The sequence below is a fragment of the Aulonocara sp. 'chitande type north' Nkhata Bay genome, linkage group LG18, assembly GCF_057382095.1.
Source record: "Aulonocara sp. 'chitande type north' Nkhata Bay isolate Kocher_YH1m ecotype deep benthic linkage group LG18, A_spYH_male_GT1.1, whole genome shotgun sequence".
Taxonomy (NCBI): Eukaryota; Metazoa; Chordata; class Actinopteri; order Cichliformes; family Cichlidae; genus Aulonocara; species Aulonocara sp. 'chitande type north' Nkhata Bay.
Window position 1 is genome coordinate 37,924,644 of NC_141361.1, and position 17,212 is coordinate 37,941,855.

Here is a 17,212-nt window from a genome sequence, read left to right on the forward strand (position 1 = left end):
TATAACCGATATAGCTTCAGCAAGCACTTAACTTAATTGTAGCTTATACAAATTAGTGTAGTTTTGAAAAAGAATACTGTGTTGTCATAACTTATTTTGTAACAGTAATGGCTACAACCTCAGAAATGTGTTACTTTTTAATAAATTACACCCAACGCTGCATTTGTTTCTCACTCATTTCCTCACATGATCATATTTTAAAGCTCAGATGTTTCTTGAGGCAGTTGTGGTTTGATGTTAAAGCTTCAATTAAAAACTGGATGTCACGTTCAAATATGACTATTATTAGTTATTATTATTAAATACTAATTAAGATCTACTGTAGCTGGCTTATTTGATGGGTACCCAGAAAGGAGGTCAGTATACAGACATATGCATGCAATTAGAATTGTGCTTGTCTTTTTCTCTGTCTCTCTATTAATCTGTCATATATCAAACCGCTTCGCTGCCATAGTAAGATCGAGTCATCCTGACAGTGCCTGCCATGCAAACTTCATAGAGTAAGATAACTGTGGATAGGTACTTAGTCAAGCAATACTTTCACTGAAGGCTGCTCCTATTCGCTGTCACGTCAGGGATTATACTGAAACCCTGATGGGTTTTTCAACACTAGCTGTATAAATAAAAAAATAACTAAAAATAAACACATATAATCGGTGTCTCTCTTTTATCTTTACCACCCTGTATCGCTGTAGTTGTTTTGTTGTCAGTGCGTTTAAGGGTAAAGTAAATATTTAAATATTGACTTCAATCTTTCTGCCTGGCCAACAGGAGGATCATTTGATAATTTGGATTTTTGTCATGCTTTAAGTGCATGCATTATTCATAGATCTATCATAAATAGTTTCCCCTCTGATAAGTGAAGGCACCCCACTGTAAATACAGCCACGGCACCTCTAATGCATTTCCAATGGTGCTGCTGTGGTTTGAAAGTGGCTGCCACTTCTGCTGAGGATACACTTTCTATTTTCTCTTCACTCAGAAGCGACTCAACAGCCTCCATCTTTTTTTACTCCCATTTCCCTCTTTAGCTCATCATATTTCAACAGCCACCGGAGGGGTGAGGGTACTGATTTTTACATCTGATAGCAGAGCCCTCATCGCTCATCCTCACTGCGTTCTCTGGCTCGCACTTCAGTGGGCTCCTAATTTAATTTTAGAGAAGAAGTAAGAGTGAGTGAGCATGATTGCTGACATATTGATACGGCTTCTCCTGGAAATCATAATGATAAAACTGCTTTTGCAGATTTGTTTTCCAGTTTTTAATGAGTGGGAATTTCAGTAAACACATGGTCATTTCATGCTTTCCTTTTTACCAGTCACCATTAACCCAGTGTGAAATCACTAAAATAAGAGCATTAGCATTTAACTCATCACCAAAAACTACAGAGTCATTGTAACAGCTCATTTAGAATTTAGATTGTATTTATAGTCGGCAGTTCTTTAGTAGTTCTTTGACACTTTGGGTAAGAACCTGTTATTCCAGTTTAAGATCGAGTACCAAAAGCCTCCAAGAGAGTTTCAGTTACTCTAAGGGAAAAGAAAAGCACCATTAACTCAGAGGGTTTTTTATTGTGAATGATGGCACTTTTAAAAAAGAGAAACAGCCTGATTTGTGATAAGTTCCTGTAGAACATCAAAGAATGATACATTTTCTATTTAAAATAAGGTTAAAGGTAACACAAGTAATCAGTCTTACCCAGCATTTAAATAAAAACAAGACCGGTTGGTTGCTTAATGACTTATTGTCAAAACACAAAACACATAAACTATATTAGAAGTAGGAGGCTCTCTTCCACAGCATGTCTTTATCCTGTCTTCCTTCTCTCTCCCCAACCGGTCGCAGCAGATGGCCCCGCCCCTCCCTGAGCTTGGATCTGCTGGAGGTTTCTTCCTGTTAAAAGGGAGTTTTTCCTTCCCACTGTCGCCAAAGTGCTTGTTCATAGGGGGTCATATGATTGTTGGGTTTTCTCTGTATGTATTACAATATAAAGCGCCCTGAGGCGACTGTTGTTGTGATTTGGTGCTGTGTAAATAAAACTGAATTGAATTGAGTTAGTCATAGCTTTTGATTTTCACTTTTTTTTAGTAGCAGTTTTTGAATTAACCCGTAAAAGTTGTGAGCTGCTCCAGGGTCCAAAGACCTTGTGATATGTGCCAGTTTCTTTATGATAAAAAAGGAATTTTAAATTCGATCACATTCATTCTTGACTGTTGTTTTGAGCAGTGGATCACAGAGGAACTGACAAAACATAGTTTGTTCAAAAACATACTACTTTCTAAAATTCTGCATGGTGAATATATCTAAGCCTTGATTATTTCTATTGTTAAAACAGACTATTTAATCTGAAATATGGATAACACATGTCAAAAAAAATGTCAATGCAATCAGGCACTTTGCTGCTATAACAAATCTATACTATGAATAGCTTGAATAATTACCAATATTACCAAAGCTTAGACAAATTTGTGTGTAGCTGCTGTTTCTGTTTCACAGCGACTCTGTACTTATGTTTTAACATCTACCTTTACTTCCATAGTTACCAATACAAGGATTCACACCCAAGAAAACACTGCAAATATAAAAATAAAGACAAAGTTGCAGTTCAAAGTGACAAATTTGAAACATTTATTCTGTATTCTGTTTGAATGCGTTCGTGCTCACAACTTAAATAAGTGTACAGTTTTGTCTCCCATGCTGCAGTGTTAATACTGACTGGTTATCAGGACACTGCAGGCTTTGTGTGGGAGATGTGTTGTTACACACTGTTTGGTTAGTTTCAGGCACCAAAATCACTAGGTTAGGTTTAGGAAATGTCATGGTTTGGTTTCCAATAAGCCCACTCTGCATGTTGATAAATGACTGTGAAGGGTACCTAGTGCATTCAAACGTGCGTCAGTTGCTCCAGACCGAGCATCCATATGTGACCAGTTGGAAGTGAGGCAGGGCTCTCATGTCTGTGTGAGGACACTGTGGATAATCAGCACTGTTTGGTTAAAAGGGTTCATGAATAGTAAGCAGCTGGCTCAGAAGTTCACTAAACCCTTTTAAGACATTTGGTGCCAGACACCTGACAGACACTCCTGCTTCACCCACTGTAATTTTAAATAGTTTGTGATGTTAAATAAGTGAGACAAACGTGGATTAAAAATGGCAAAAAATAGAAACTTAGAAAAAACCGTAGCTGCCAGTAATCACATAGCCATGATCTTGTTATAACCACAATTTGAATATTTTAAACTTAACTTATCACATAATAAGGGTTATCATGGTAACAATGTATATGGACATTTTTTAAACTCGCATTGACTGTCAGAATTCCAAATTCCCTGATTCTTGCTTTTTCCTGTTACCACTTTCCAACTTTCCACTTGCAGCCTGCCTTTATGCGTAACACACTGGTGCTCCACACTGAGTTTGCCTAGGAGAGTTCAGGCTCTGTTGAAGAACAAAGGCGGTCACACCAAGTCCTGACTTCCAAGCTTGCTAGAATTGTATATCCTTTATTTTTACCGTATATTCTGTTTTTATACTGGAAGTATGTTTTTAGAAGTTTCAATAAATTGCTCAAGACTTTTGCACAATAATGTAAATTATATCACCTCTGTTTATACTTACTTTTAATGGTTTTAGTGACTGGCTTGCTGATACATTATGTTGCCTGTGCTAATGTCTGCACCATCCCAACACTGACCTTTAAGTATTTTAGTATTTTGTATAATGGCTGGATGGATGGATGGATGGATGGATGGATGGATGGATGGATGGTATAAAAATGCTAATGTTTAGCAACTAATGATTATCCCAGTGCCTGACAAAGTAGCAAAAGACCAAAATTAAAACAAACTCAAGGTCGAATACAAATACTTACAATATAATAAACTGAAAAAACTACCCAGTATATATGTTATGTCCTCTGAGAATATGCAGGATTTTCATTAAGGAAGCTTATCAAGATGACTATTAAGGATTGAGCAGAAGATGTGCTGTAGCGTAGCAAATATGACATCCCTGTTTCTTTGTTCTTTTGTAACATCTACGTATTTTTTCCAGCCTTCAGCTCCGCAATTCATTCTCTGGATGGAGCCACACAGCGGAGCGACTTTGTCTCCATCCTCAGGGAGTTTGGGAACCACTACGTGCAGGAGGCAGTGTATGGCTTCCAGGAGTCCTGTACCATCTGGTACCCCAACAAACAGGTACAGAGGCAGCTGTGGTTGGAGTACCAGGACATAAGCAAAGGTATGGATACACACTCACACACTGTTGTTGTCATATCAAATGATAGTTTTAAATAAAGACAAAAACGCTGGAACACTGGTAAATTTCTGAATTGTCACTTTCACAAAATACATCGAAACGTGTGTATGTGTGTGTGCATATGTGGGTGCCTGTGGGGGGTGGACAGGATGATTATGTTACAAATTTAGAAGTGTAGAACCCTTGATCTTCTTTCAGCTGCACATTAAATGCTTGCCAGGAGAAACACTTGAGCCTCACATGGGACCTCTTCTGACAAAGCCTCAGCTTCTTTGTTGGTCGTAACTGGTTGTAGAGAACTGTAAGTCTTCCAGGAAGGCAGTCTTTTTTTATCCTTCTTCATCTTCTCACACCGTTTTATGGAAATGCCCCTTCAGTATTGTTTAGGTTTGTCTTTAACAGGATTTGAATTGCCACACTTTTTCCTATAAACCATGCAAACACAGAAATAAGAGCATGGCATTAGGACTTGGCTACAATCTTTGATATTTTTGTTCAACAAACATATTGAGAGCAGGCTGAGGCAACATGCTAAATACAGGCATAAAAACAAAGAAACCTGGCACATGGTTAGGAGCAGGCAGTGCAGGATCATTAGCTGAGTACAATCAGGAAGGGTTGGAACATTTCAGGAGACAGGACTAAGGGGAAAAAGTGTGTTGGAAAGTGGACGTGACAAGTTCTGAAACAGAGTGAATGCATGGAAACTGAATGCTGAATGAATTACTGACTGGGGCAAAACAACTGTTAGAAACCAACAGCCAGTTTTAGACTCTACTGATAGACTGTAGCTTCATTTTTAGTATTTTTCACACTTTTTAAAACAACACAACATGCACATCTATTCAAATCAATTCACTTTTATTTATACAGCGGCAAATCACAACAACAGTCGCTTCAAGGTGCTTTATATTGTAAGGTAGACCCTACAATAACACATGCAGAGAAAAACCCAACAATCATATGACCCCCTGTGAGCAAGCACTTTGGCAACAGTGGGAATGAAAAACTCCCTTTTAACAGGAAGAAACCTCCGGCAGAACCAGGCTCAGGGAGGGGCGGGGCCATCTGCCTAGTGCTCCAATGGGGTGATATGGTACTACAAGGTCATTAAGATAAGATTGGGCCTGATTATTTAAGACCTTGTATGTGAGGAGCAGGTTTTTGAATTCAATTCAAATCTCATGGCAAATATTACACTAAAATTTATAGTTAAATACATTTTTATTTAACTATATCTTATTATATTTTGGATATTTAGTTTACTGAAACTAGACTAAAACTCAAAAAATGCAAATTATGACTAAAGCTAAATCAATATTTGCTGCCAAATTGAACAGGAAGGGACAAAATCACGGGAAAGCTTCTAGTACTTGTATAATTACCAGTTTCCAGGCTTTGTCTTCTGTCTTATGTGCAGAGGGAGAAGATTCATCCATGCAGATTAGAGCTTTGTGCTTTTTTGCCCACAATTGTAAAGGAGTGAAATACAGACTGAGGTGTGGCTTTGCACTATAAGCAGCATTGTTCTATCACATGTGATTTCTTCCCTCTCCAGAGGCACTTACAGCGCTGCTACTTTACGGTCTAACAATCAGCGAATCGATGACTTTCCTTTTGGTTTTATTACTCAAAATGCTAGCATATGTCAGCCACCCATCTCTTTGTTGCACATGCTTGTTTTTCAGTAAGTCGCTGCAGACATAACTGATAGTCCGTCTCGCCTTACCATTTCACCCCAGTGGCTTCAAACTGTCTGCAGTCATTTCCTCTGTTTGATCCAACCACTTTTCTTCCTTTCCCTTGTTTTGTCCAAGGACGCCCCCGCTGCGCTTCACCGTTCACTCCCAGTTACCTGTGCGCTGATAGATGGCATCAAATAACTGGGTTTTTCTGCCATCAGGAAAAGAGGATTACTCTTCATTTTCTAACAGTTTCTGACAGGCCAGTTGCCGACGCTGCTAAATGACTCGTGTAGTCCGTGTTATTTTTTCACGACGATTGATTATCGTCAGATTTATGCTTACGCGTGAATACATAGCAGATATTGACAACCTTTAAATAATATATTGTATTAATTAATGTTAAAATTCTTGATATTTATAACAGAGTAACAATAAATATTTTAAATAGCAACATTCCCCAGTAGTAGTTTTCATTTCTAATTATGATTTGCTTTTCTTTAAAAGTGCTACCGCTGCATCTGTGGTCATGAGCTGCCATGTTGAAACAACATAAAACCATCTGATTTAGTCCATGTGGGAATGAAAATCCAATTGTCTGAACTCGTGCAAAATCCACCCAGAATCTATTATTCCTGTCAAATGGGAGCACAATGATTGTGCTGTGCTGTGAAGTACTGAAATGATTCAATCTAAGAGGGCTAACAGTTTTGGTCTGGCCCGGGACCATCTGCTTCCAGGAAAAGAAATTGATTTCATTGGCAAAAAACTTGAAATCAGAGTCATCTTTCTTAATCTCTTCCTGACTTCTTGGAAACGTCCTGGCCTTTTGGAGGGGAGTAATGAGCTCACAGGAGAGTTTGATGATCCATGTCCTCACCCCTTGCTCCAAATACAAGATGTGCCCAATTCAGTTTGGTGGATCATTTTCTGCATCCTGGCTACTTGCATTTGAGCTGCTTCTACGTTATTTTTAGATGGTGAAACATGAAATCAGTTACGACATAATTTAAAGAAAAAAATTGCTGTTGTGTTTTTCTCACTACATGAAATGAAATTCGGCTTCAGATAATGGACTTCTAAGGGTAGAAACAGTTTTCCGAGTGTGCAGCGGTCCTCTCATCTATGCGTCGGTGTAGCTCCGAGCTCTTCTTCTTTATAAACTGCATATGCAGTTTATGCTCTGATTGTATAATATCATCATTATAATATCATTTTTATGCAAAAAAATAAAAAATCTCATTTTTCCCACTTAATGAAATACTGCTGTTTGAAATATAAGGGGAAACTTTTGAGTTTGTACTCAAAACAGCCTCTCCTTCTGTGTGGATTATGAGTACAAATTTAATAAAAAAAAGAACTTTATTTTAAGGATATTTGGAGACGACAGTGCATCAGCTGTGAATTATAGCTCAGCAGACTGGAGCTCAGAGGGTTAAAGAACCACATAGTGTACCAGGGTGTGTAAAGTTAATTGAAGACTTACGCCAGTTGTTTCTTATGACCCAGGAACCTGAAAAGAACACACATTGACAGAAATGTACACACACACACATTGCGATACTGTCACTGCTGTATCTGTTATGTTTGTGAAGACGCTGCCATAGCTCATTAACCATGGTCAGTCGCTGTGTGCGCCTCCATGTGTTTGGCCATGATGCCTTGTCTGGGTGATTAATGGCGCTTTCTTGCCTGCACTAGGTTGTGATCGGAGTTTCCTATTGTCAGACACATGACCTCAATTACCACACGAGAGATCAGACATGAACAGCATCGTGCTCCCTTCATGTTACAAACATTTATTTCAGTGACAACATGTGTTGAGTTAGGAGCCTTTAAAGTTTCTGTTTTCTCCACCTCTCCAGAGTTGGCAGGTTGGTGTCCTTTAGGCAGCGCTAACACTTGCACAGGCCAAGCTAACGGCCAGTGAGCGAGCAAAGTTTAGTAGCTGAGAATCCAAATAAGAGGTGGTGGAAACCAACACCCGTTGTGTGTCTCCCCTCTGTTTTTCTTTCTAGTTTGTTGTTGCTGTTTGAAGACTTTGACTTTGGTTTCCCACAAAATAAAGCTTTGTTTTCAGTTTATTGTTGTCAGGCTGGCGTTTGGGTGCTATTCTGTCTACCCTGGACATTCTAGCATGTTAGCATTTCTGTGTTTTACTTCTGTGTCTAAAATCCACCAGTGCAGGTTTAAGAGATACTTTTTGGTGCTTGTGACCTACAATCTCATGTAGTATGACATAGAATTGTCACTAGACGATCAATATCATTCACTTGAGATATCAGGGCCTAAATGTTGTGGCTGATCACAGGTTATGTTATAAATTTGAGGATAAATGCAGCAGATGTAAAAGGTTTGAAATCTTAACCACATATTTTCTATTTTGTTGCAAAATTTGGTTCGGACTTTAAACTTTATGACTAATAGAGGAAGTTCTAGACCAGTCTCCCAAGCTTATATGCTTCCATACTAATGAGGAAAATCGTTACCTATTGTGTGGCTTGCTCAGAAAATATTTCAAGAACTTCTTTTAAACACTCCTGAAATTAGGACAGTACCGCAGCTGTCTAAGCACAGAGTGGATGTGAATATGATTAGCCTTATTTAGTTTGCCTCGTGTCTCATTCACTGAGTGACCTGTTACATGGAAAATATGTGGGGACTAGTTTGCTCGAAAACAGCTTCAAAATAATTAGATGCTTTGGAGTTCTGTCAAAACACTCCAGCAGCAATTAAAAACGGAATATGCTTCAAAACCACCTAAAGGTGACATTATAGAGCTTGTTAAATTGTTAAATGTCAGATCAAATTGAAAATATTGAATACTGACAGGAATTTCAGATGCCAGTGAAGGTGTACCTGCAGTAAACACACAGTGAGAAGTGCTGCACGAGATTAAATGTCTTTGCTATTGTTTTCACCATCAATCTTTTCTCTATCTTCTTTGCCTCCGACTAGTGTTCTCCACCTTTCCCCTCACTTTCTCTCTCAACTAAATCACTACGACCTCAACCGCAGCCCCCCTTCTCCGCCAAATCAGGTGTTGGGTTTTTACCATCCTCCTCGGTGCAGTGTCGTGTGCTGGTATGTGTAAGTGTGATCACCCTGCCAGGAGCCAGGTAAAAATAGGTGCCTTATTTATTCTATTAGGACCTGTCATTTTAACAAAGAAGCAGCCAGGAAAGTCTGGCTCCAGGGCAGGAGGGAGGAGGGGGAGGAGAGTGGTGAGGAAGAGTAGAAAAGACATGGAAGAAATTATTCAGAACTGGCTCTCACCTCTGTGACCCCCTCTCCACCCGCACACAGCACACACACCTTAGATTAGCACCACCTGCCCTGTTTAGTTACCACCTAGAAATTATGCAACCCTCGCTGATTCCTGGCACTTTCCTTGTCTATATATACTTTTAATCTTCTGGATCTTAGAATTTGTGCATCAGTATATAAGCAGTGTTGATTTTTACTGCATAAACGTGTCAAATTAAAGCTGTGCTTAAACACATATCCTTCTAAAAACACTAAAAAGAAGTGGGTAGTCTTTCTGTGCTATGTGCTATGCATTACACCTACAGGAGATGCTTTGCCTTTGAAACCGCTGCCACGAAGCTCCCAGCACACGGTGTTTGTGTTGATTGATTTGTATGTGTGTGTGTGTGTGTTGTTGACTTTTACGCACTATGCACCTCAGCACTCAGTGAACCCGCTCTGTGACCTTATGTAGTCTGCCACTTCATGGCTGAGTTGCTGTGGTCCCTGAAATCTTCCACTTTGCAGGAATGCTACTTCCAGTTGTGTAATATATGGGAGGAAGGAAACTTAATGAACTTGCTCGTGTTGCAACACTACAGTCGATTTCAGCATGCTCTTCAGATTGACCCCGTCTTGCACAAATAGCAAGGTGCGTGATGGGGCTTTTGTCCATAAATGTATGCTGCAAAAGTGCAAAATTACAGACCAGCTTACATAAATGAAAGGATGAGCTCGATGTAGCGGATGTATAAAGAGGGACATTAATGGAAAGTGAAATAGGTGCCTAATAATTCATTCATTATAATTTTTTAAGTGAACAACAACAAAAATAGCTGGATTTGCAAATTATTCCTTTTGGTGCCTTTTTTAAATTTCTCAAATTTCTTCTGATTTTATCCCAGAAGTTGTTGTTCCCCTTCATTATCCCTCCTGCACTGCCTGAGTTTGTGTTTTCGGTCAGAATTACAGCCTTCAGTTTCATCTGCAGTGGGCGGGGCAAATTCAGGGATCTAGAACCTGATCTGTTAATACAGTGTTTACATATATCTGCAATCTCTGCAGTTTCTAAGAGGTTTGTAACATGGGCATTGCATTAATTACAGAAAATGCATATCAGTTTAGCTTTTTACTGATAGCTGCTTTACAGCAGATAATTTTATCAGTGCTAGAATAGCATCAATATTAAGAAGACATCGATTAGGGCAGGTGCATCACACAGCAGCACTGTATTAGCAGATATAGCACATTTATCAACATGTGTGTAGCGTGCTACGTTGTTTACCAACTCGTCTTAAAGTGAGTCAGCCCAAGGCTTTACAGACGTCTATAAATATTCTACATGTTCAGCTCTGGGGCTAGGTCTCCAAAGGTTGGTTAGAGTCATGCGTTTTTTGTCAAGGCTGCTCTAATATTTTGGTCCTGGTATCTTATAGTGAACTCACAAAAAAATGCCATAAACAGATTTTTAAAGGATGTTCTCTGCAGATACTTTCCTCAACATGTTTGCCTTTAGATATTGGTAACCCAAAAAAACACTTTTCCCCCTCCACAGCATTATCAGATCAACACTGAAAAAGCTGACATTGCTCCTCCAGTGTGAGTGTTTTTTGCAGCAGTAATATTCCCTTCATGTGCATCTTCAGAACAGATGACCCCTGGAACAGTGAGTCATTTGTGTAGGTTTGTGAGAAAACATAACATGTATTTTTTTCTGCAATAAATTGCTATTTTACTCGATCTTAAAGACGATGGAAGCATTAACCCATCGTTAATATTCAGCAGAGAAATGTAATTCTGCTATCACTGTAATTACCACTTTTGTCAGATGTAAGTACATGAACTATATGTGTCATTTTATAGCAGAAAGCTGACGAGCGGTGATGGAAGCATCACAGCCAGCTGTAATGAACAAGGGGTTTGCATTTAAACTTTAACACTCTAACGTTAAGCGTTGACTTTTTTCCTCTGACAACAAATGACACTTTGAGACAACTGGTCGGGAGAATCTGGGCAGTGGGACACCTACAAGAGAAAAAAACCCAAATATATGATCTGCTGTCCTCGGAGTTGGTGCTGACCTCTTTGAGGACTCGTTCAAGATTCTGCTCAGACGCTCTCCTACCTGACTTGTGAGCCAAGTAAACCATTTGCCTTTGATGCACCGTCACACGTGTCGACCCCTTGCTCACATTCGTCTTTTAAAACAGTTTGCTCCATCTGAAAATCAAAGGAAGTCTTTAAAAATAAAATTATTCACTGAATGCAATATTTTCTGTAGATAATAACATTAATATCTTAGTTGGACCTAAAACAACATTTATAACATTGCTTTAGTGTGCATGCAAATTGTAGAGCGTCTGTAACTGACCCTTCAGGCTAGATTAAGCTTCATATTTTTGTATCATCTGATACGTAGTTTTTCATAGCAGGCAATGCAGCGCGAACACTGACAAGATACCTGTGATTACAGTTTACTGCTCATCGTTTATTGTGATGCTGTTGTGTTCGTTTGGATTCACCGTGCTCAGCTGCACAGTTTAAATAATGAGCTGCAATCTTACATCAGCCGTTTGCAGTGTACTTGTTCTTTCTGCACTGAATGTTTTATGACACTTATTAATAGATATTCTCTGTAAATAAACTAGTGAAAATAATATAACATTTAGTGGTGACAAATCGATGTAATACCACCCGATGCAGAGTTGGCAATACATACCGGTAAAGCTTTGTTGTGTCATGTAGATATAGAAAGCGGCGTGATTTACGATGTGAAACTGCAATAAGTCTAAAATACTGTCAAAGTGCAGCTTTCTGGTAGGGATGTTTTGTTCAGGGATGCTCAGAAACATTTCTTAGTCTCAGCTCAATATATGTGTGACCTCTTTTTACTCTCCTGCCAACCTACTAGTTATGAGAGACAGGTAAGGTCAGGGAGTGACAGTAAAGCATGATGCCAGTCCGGCCTTTAGAGGAATAAAAAAAGAAGAGCGGGAAGGGCAGAGGAGAAGGTGAAAGAGGTGAGGAGAAACTCGGAGTCATTAGACGAAAAAGACAAACGGTCGAGCCTTATGAAGAAATGAAGCGCTCCCATAAACGTGCTTGGAGAGTCTTAAAAATGTAAAGAAAAGATGACAGGAGAGGAAGGTGAGAGGAGGCGATTATAAAGAGCCAAAAATGGGTTTGACAGAGGAGATGCAGCGGAGAGGAGGTGAACACTGTCGCAGCTGTGATACAGAGGCAGCAGATCGGAGGAGGTGTGGGTGGAGGTGTTGGAGGAGATGTCGCCTGCCTCTCTGAGGAGGGGGTGATAAATGTCTCCTGCTTGTTCAGTCACCAGGCGATTACAGACAGCCGTGGAGCAGATGTCTGCTAACTCCTTCCTGTGAGTGTGCGCTCACGTGCGTGTTTTCCAATGCAGCTGTTTTCACTCGTGTCAAAGGGTTTCTTTCTGTCTGTGCGCATTTGTTTATGCACGCATGTCTTAAAGCACGTGTGTGGGTTTCTGCGAATGTGAGCCACAGTGTGTGTGTGTGTTAGAGAGAGTGTGTGATTCAGCAGCAGAAGGAAAAGTGTCATCCGACTCGTCCAGTCTATCGAAGTGAAACTGCTCCTGCAACTAAAGTTGAAGTCGAAGATGAGAAACAGATTGTCCGGCTCCTCCGCCACAAAATTGGTTGATTTCAAGCTTTGTCAGCACAGTTGCAGACAACTCACCTCACCAGAAAACACAGAGCCCAGCAGATATCAGTTTACGTACAACAGGATTACCATAGGATTATCTGAAAATAAAGACAAAGAAACATGCTACTGGCACAGAGAGGTCACTAATCAAATTGCAGATACTCTCAGACATGATGAGGAGTAACCCTGCTGGGGCGAGAAAATGTTAAAAAGCAAAGGAGGTAAAAGTAAGCTGTCTTTATCTGCACTCAAAAGAATTTTGCACCCAAAACGGTGAGAGTAAAGAAAAATTCCCAGACCAGTTGTGATTGGTCACTGGCAGTCGCAGTACAATACAAAACTTATCCGTACCACAAGATAATACCGTACATCAATAGCAGGAAGATAGCATTCAGAATAATAATCCAAGGAACTCTGCTAAGAAGGAGAACAAGCAGCAGGATTTCTTTCCAAGTCACATTGTGAGATCTGCAGGTGAAGATTTTCAATCATGGATTTCCAGTAAGATGCTCACACAGAAACATGGATGCATACACAGCCACACACTCAAATAAGAAGGGTAGGCAGCCTTAAATCTGCTGTTTATGAGACAGCTGTGAGACATTTTCTTTGCTCAGCAAAGTGCTCGTTTAAGACAGGTTTATTTCATCGAAAGTGGAAGCCTAAAGGATATCATAGGGAATGAATAGTCTGTCTGACTCAGCTTAGGGTTTGATAACTCTGGGCATTTTCAGCTTTGAAAGACAGGATTGGGTGGATAGGGGTGTTGTTACTTATGACAGGGTCAGAAATGCAGTTTTCATACCTCTTTCTACATGTATTCTACATTCTAGACTTGAGGCAAAACTGTCAGCTCTAACATATACATTAGTCCACATACAGTGCCTAATATTATCTTAATCAGGGTACAAATATAGCACTTTGTTCAGGATAAAGCTGTGAACATCATGTAGGTAGGATAATTGGTGTTCATTAATGTTCTGTGAACACAGCAGGCCTTTTACGCCTGAGGCAAACCTGGAGACTAGCTAAAAGCTAAAGCCAGCAAATCCTGTGTGAAGGCAAACAGTTGCCCGTTCTTGCACCAGAGCAAATATGGTTGGGAGCCATCAGTTTGCACTGTTTAAATGCAGTGACATTTGTGCTGAAAAGGCCAAAAAAGGAGGGGGAAAGTGCAGGGTTTGGGTGAGGTCCTGCGTGCTACTGTATATTCCACAGAGAGGGTTAGAAAAGGGAATTGAAGAAATTTGTAAAACCGGGTCAATGTTAGGTAATCCTGTATTTACCGCTGTGTGTACCTTATTGAAACATCATCGATTACTGATGTAAGTCACAAATATCAAACATGCGAAGAAAGAAAGTTCGGGCACAACCGAACAACTCTGAAGAATTCAGATGAGCCTTGAGCTCCAAATCATTCATAATTGGCGATGAGTTGGGCAGTAGATGTCCCACTGCCCAATCAGGCTAAGCAGTTAATGTCACGGTTTGAAAAAAAAAACTGATGTTTGTGGTACTTTTTTAAAGCACATCTTGTGGATTAATGTAAATATTTAGACTTGAACCTGAAGAATGTAGTTTTGTCTCATGAAATCAGTTTTGTTTTTACTATTTTGTTGAATTTTAAGGTTAAAGCTTTAGGAGAGGATTGGAGTTAAAGTTACATAACAGTGACACATGCATCACAGGACAAATGCCAGCAGCTGTACCTAAGCAGTGATATTTAAAATGCTTTCCACTGTCCGCAATCCATTAACCTTTACCCTATAGTTTACAATATGTTCAGTCCACGGTAGAACGCTTGAAATGTTCACCTTATAGTCAAAAGATCCTCAGTTCAAGTGTGGAATGAGACCCAGGCTCATACTGCTAAAGCTCGTCAGTCTCTCTGAAACGAGCAGCGTTGAATCTTTGTCCCTGTGATTGTCACATTAAATTTCACAAAAACTCAAATGAGTGAATAAGAAAAAGTGAAAAGCATATTTGTAGTATTAGCAGCATACAAGGAGCCGTGCACGCGCACTTTTTCTTCAGCTCAAACAAACCACCCTTTGAAAGCCTCGCGTCCCTTCACCTTCAGCTCCTGTCTGAAATGCACTGCTCAGTGCAGGCAGCAAGCAACTTGTGATCCATTATGTATCGTGGCCCTCCCGGTGTTATTCAGTATTTTCTAATCATGTCGTACATGATCTGTTTCAGTCTAGCCACTCGAACATCTACTCTTCTCCACAGAAATTTAATTCCGCTCTCAGCTAGTCAAGGTCGTCCCACAGATGAAATGTAAACATTTTATTCTCCTTTGTGGGAACGCACAGAGGAGGCGAGAGGAGTGGAGGAGCAGCCAGCCTGGCATCATCACCGTTCTCCATTCATCACTCTCTCTCTCTCTTTTTCCTGGTTTTTCTTATCACCACACAAAGCACAGCTGGTCCCATCTACGTGGTTTTCCTTTTCCAAGGAGTCAACCTTTTGCTATTTCTTGTTTTATTTTTCTCTCTCTCCGTCTTTAGAGTATAGTTTACAGCTCTGTTTCCACCTTTACTTTCTCTTCTCTCCATTGCTTTCCGATGAGTCGTGATCAGTGTAGTCTTAGTACATTTTTGAGGGTGGAGCACTGAACTTCCCATGACACAGCTATTTAGAGAATATAGTCATTGTTCTTTGAAGCATTGCTAGATTAGCAGTGATGTAATCCAAGAAGATATATTGTGTAGTACATTCTGTAATAACCTATACTGTGTGGGCCTTTGATATGTTGTACTGTATTAGAATATACAGGGCTGGTCTACAGTGATTTGTTTGTGTGAAGTGAGGAACTGAGCTGGGTGGAGATGAGGAACACAGTTACCGTCACAGTAGGAGTTTTATTTTATCCCCCAAAAAGTTGTAAAGATCCAAATATCACCAAAACAGTTTTACCAAAAAATGAGATGGTAGTTCTGGGCCCTCAGAAAAGGTGAAATAAACAGAAATTAACTCCAGTTTTGTGCCAAAACTCTGGCTCAAGCCCACAGGGGGGAGCAAACACTAACACATTACACACAAACCAAACAAGCAGTTGGTTTAAAAGATACACACAGACAATTAACACCTCAATACCCACATGAAGAACCAGAGGAAATAAACATCTTATGTAAAGTTATATAGCTGCAGTTATTTTTGGTTCATTAGACCTGGGTGGAGTTAAAGTTTTGAAAGTTGTGAGATGCCACCGAACTCAAAGTACAAGCCTGACGGAGAGAGATGTCAATCACTGTGCGTCTGGCACCCGCAGAACGCTCAGAGGAGGTGTGAAGGCCAGTTCTTCGTTTAAGCGTCTCTGTTGCCGCCTGGGCCGGTTTGAGCTCGATTTTGTCATTTGGCACAAACGCAATGGTCCACGTGGACCTCTTGGGCAGATGTCTACACGTGGTCCAAAATTTAGACTCTAAATGGCAGCTGATCCACAATGACGATTATAGAACAGTGTATTTGGATAACCTTGAAGTTTGAATGAAGGTATGGGATTCTTTTTTTGTACCAATATGTCTTTTGCTGCTGTTAATGTTTTAATGATGCATTTAATTAAAGAAATATTCTCAATAACATAAACAATGAAACAAGTGGCCAAATGCTTAGATATCAGGAATCTCAGAAAAAAATGAAACTTTGTTGCCAGTTATATGAATATACAGTCATCTAGTCACAAAAGCAGTAAATAATATATTGATTTAGTGAGATGTTGCAGTAAGTACTTATTTAGGATCCCTGCTCAGCAGAAGACCTTGCCTGCTTTTTATGTGAAGAAGCTTGAGTGAGTGATCAGTCACACTGTTTTTATGATTGACGTTGTAGCCTGAGGAGTGAAGAACCATACACAGTCATGGTACACTATTCTACTGAAGCATATAATACACAACTAAAGGACAAAATGTTACAAGAAAAAAACTAATAAAGCAGGAAAACTACAAACATATCAACTAATCTCAACTCAGCTGTCAGCTGTACTAAAGTGAGTCAGGATGTACTTCTATAACGGTATTGTGTAAACGAAAGTTTTTGAAGCTGTGTTTACAGCAAGGCCATGTCTTTCCAGCTCTGTTCTGATATCCACCAACTCACCTAACTCACAAAAAACATTCCACTTATATGACATAAAAATGTATTAAATACTAATACATATATATATATATATATATATATATATATATATATATATATATATAAAACACCCAGCACGCCCCTGCGGGCGGTTTATCCTTCAAGCTCGGGTCCTCTGGGAGCTTGAGGGTCCTGCAGTATCTTAGCTGTTCCCAGGACTGCGCTCTTCTGGACAGAGATCTCCGATGTTATTCCCGGG

At 39.8% G+C, this 17,212-nt stretch overlaps 1 protein-coding gene across 7 annotated transcripts in view; it reads left to right on the forward strand.

Moving 5' to 3' along the window:
• astn1 (astrotactin 1) overlaps positions 1 to 17,212 on the forward strand; it is a 485,289-nt gene that overhangs the window by 307,165 nt on the left and 160,912 nt on the right. For all 7 annotated transcript variants that reach the window (XM_086272768.1, XM_086272769.1, XM_086272772.1 and 4 more), the window contains one exon: positions 4,055 to 4,243. In XM_086272768.1, the coding sequence (XP_086128894.1) occupies positions 4,055 to 4,243 (189 nt within the window). The remainder of the gene's footprint in view (positions 1 to 4,054; positions 4,244 to 17,212) is intronic.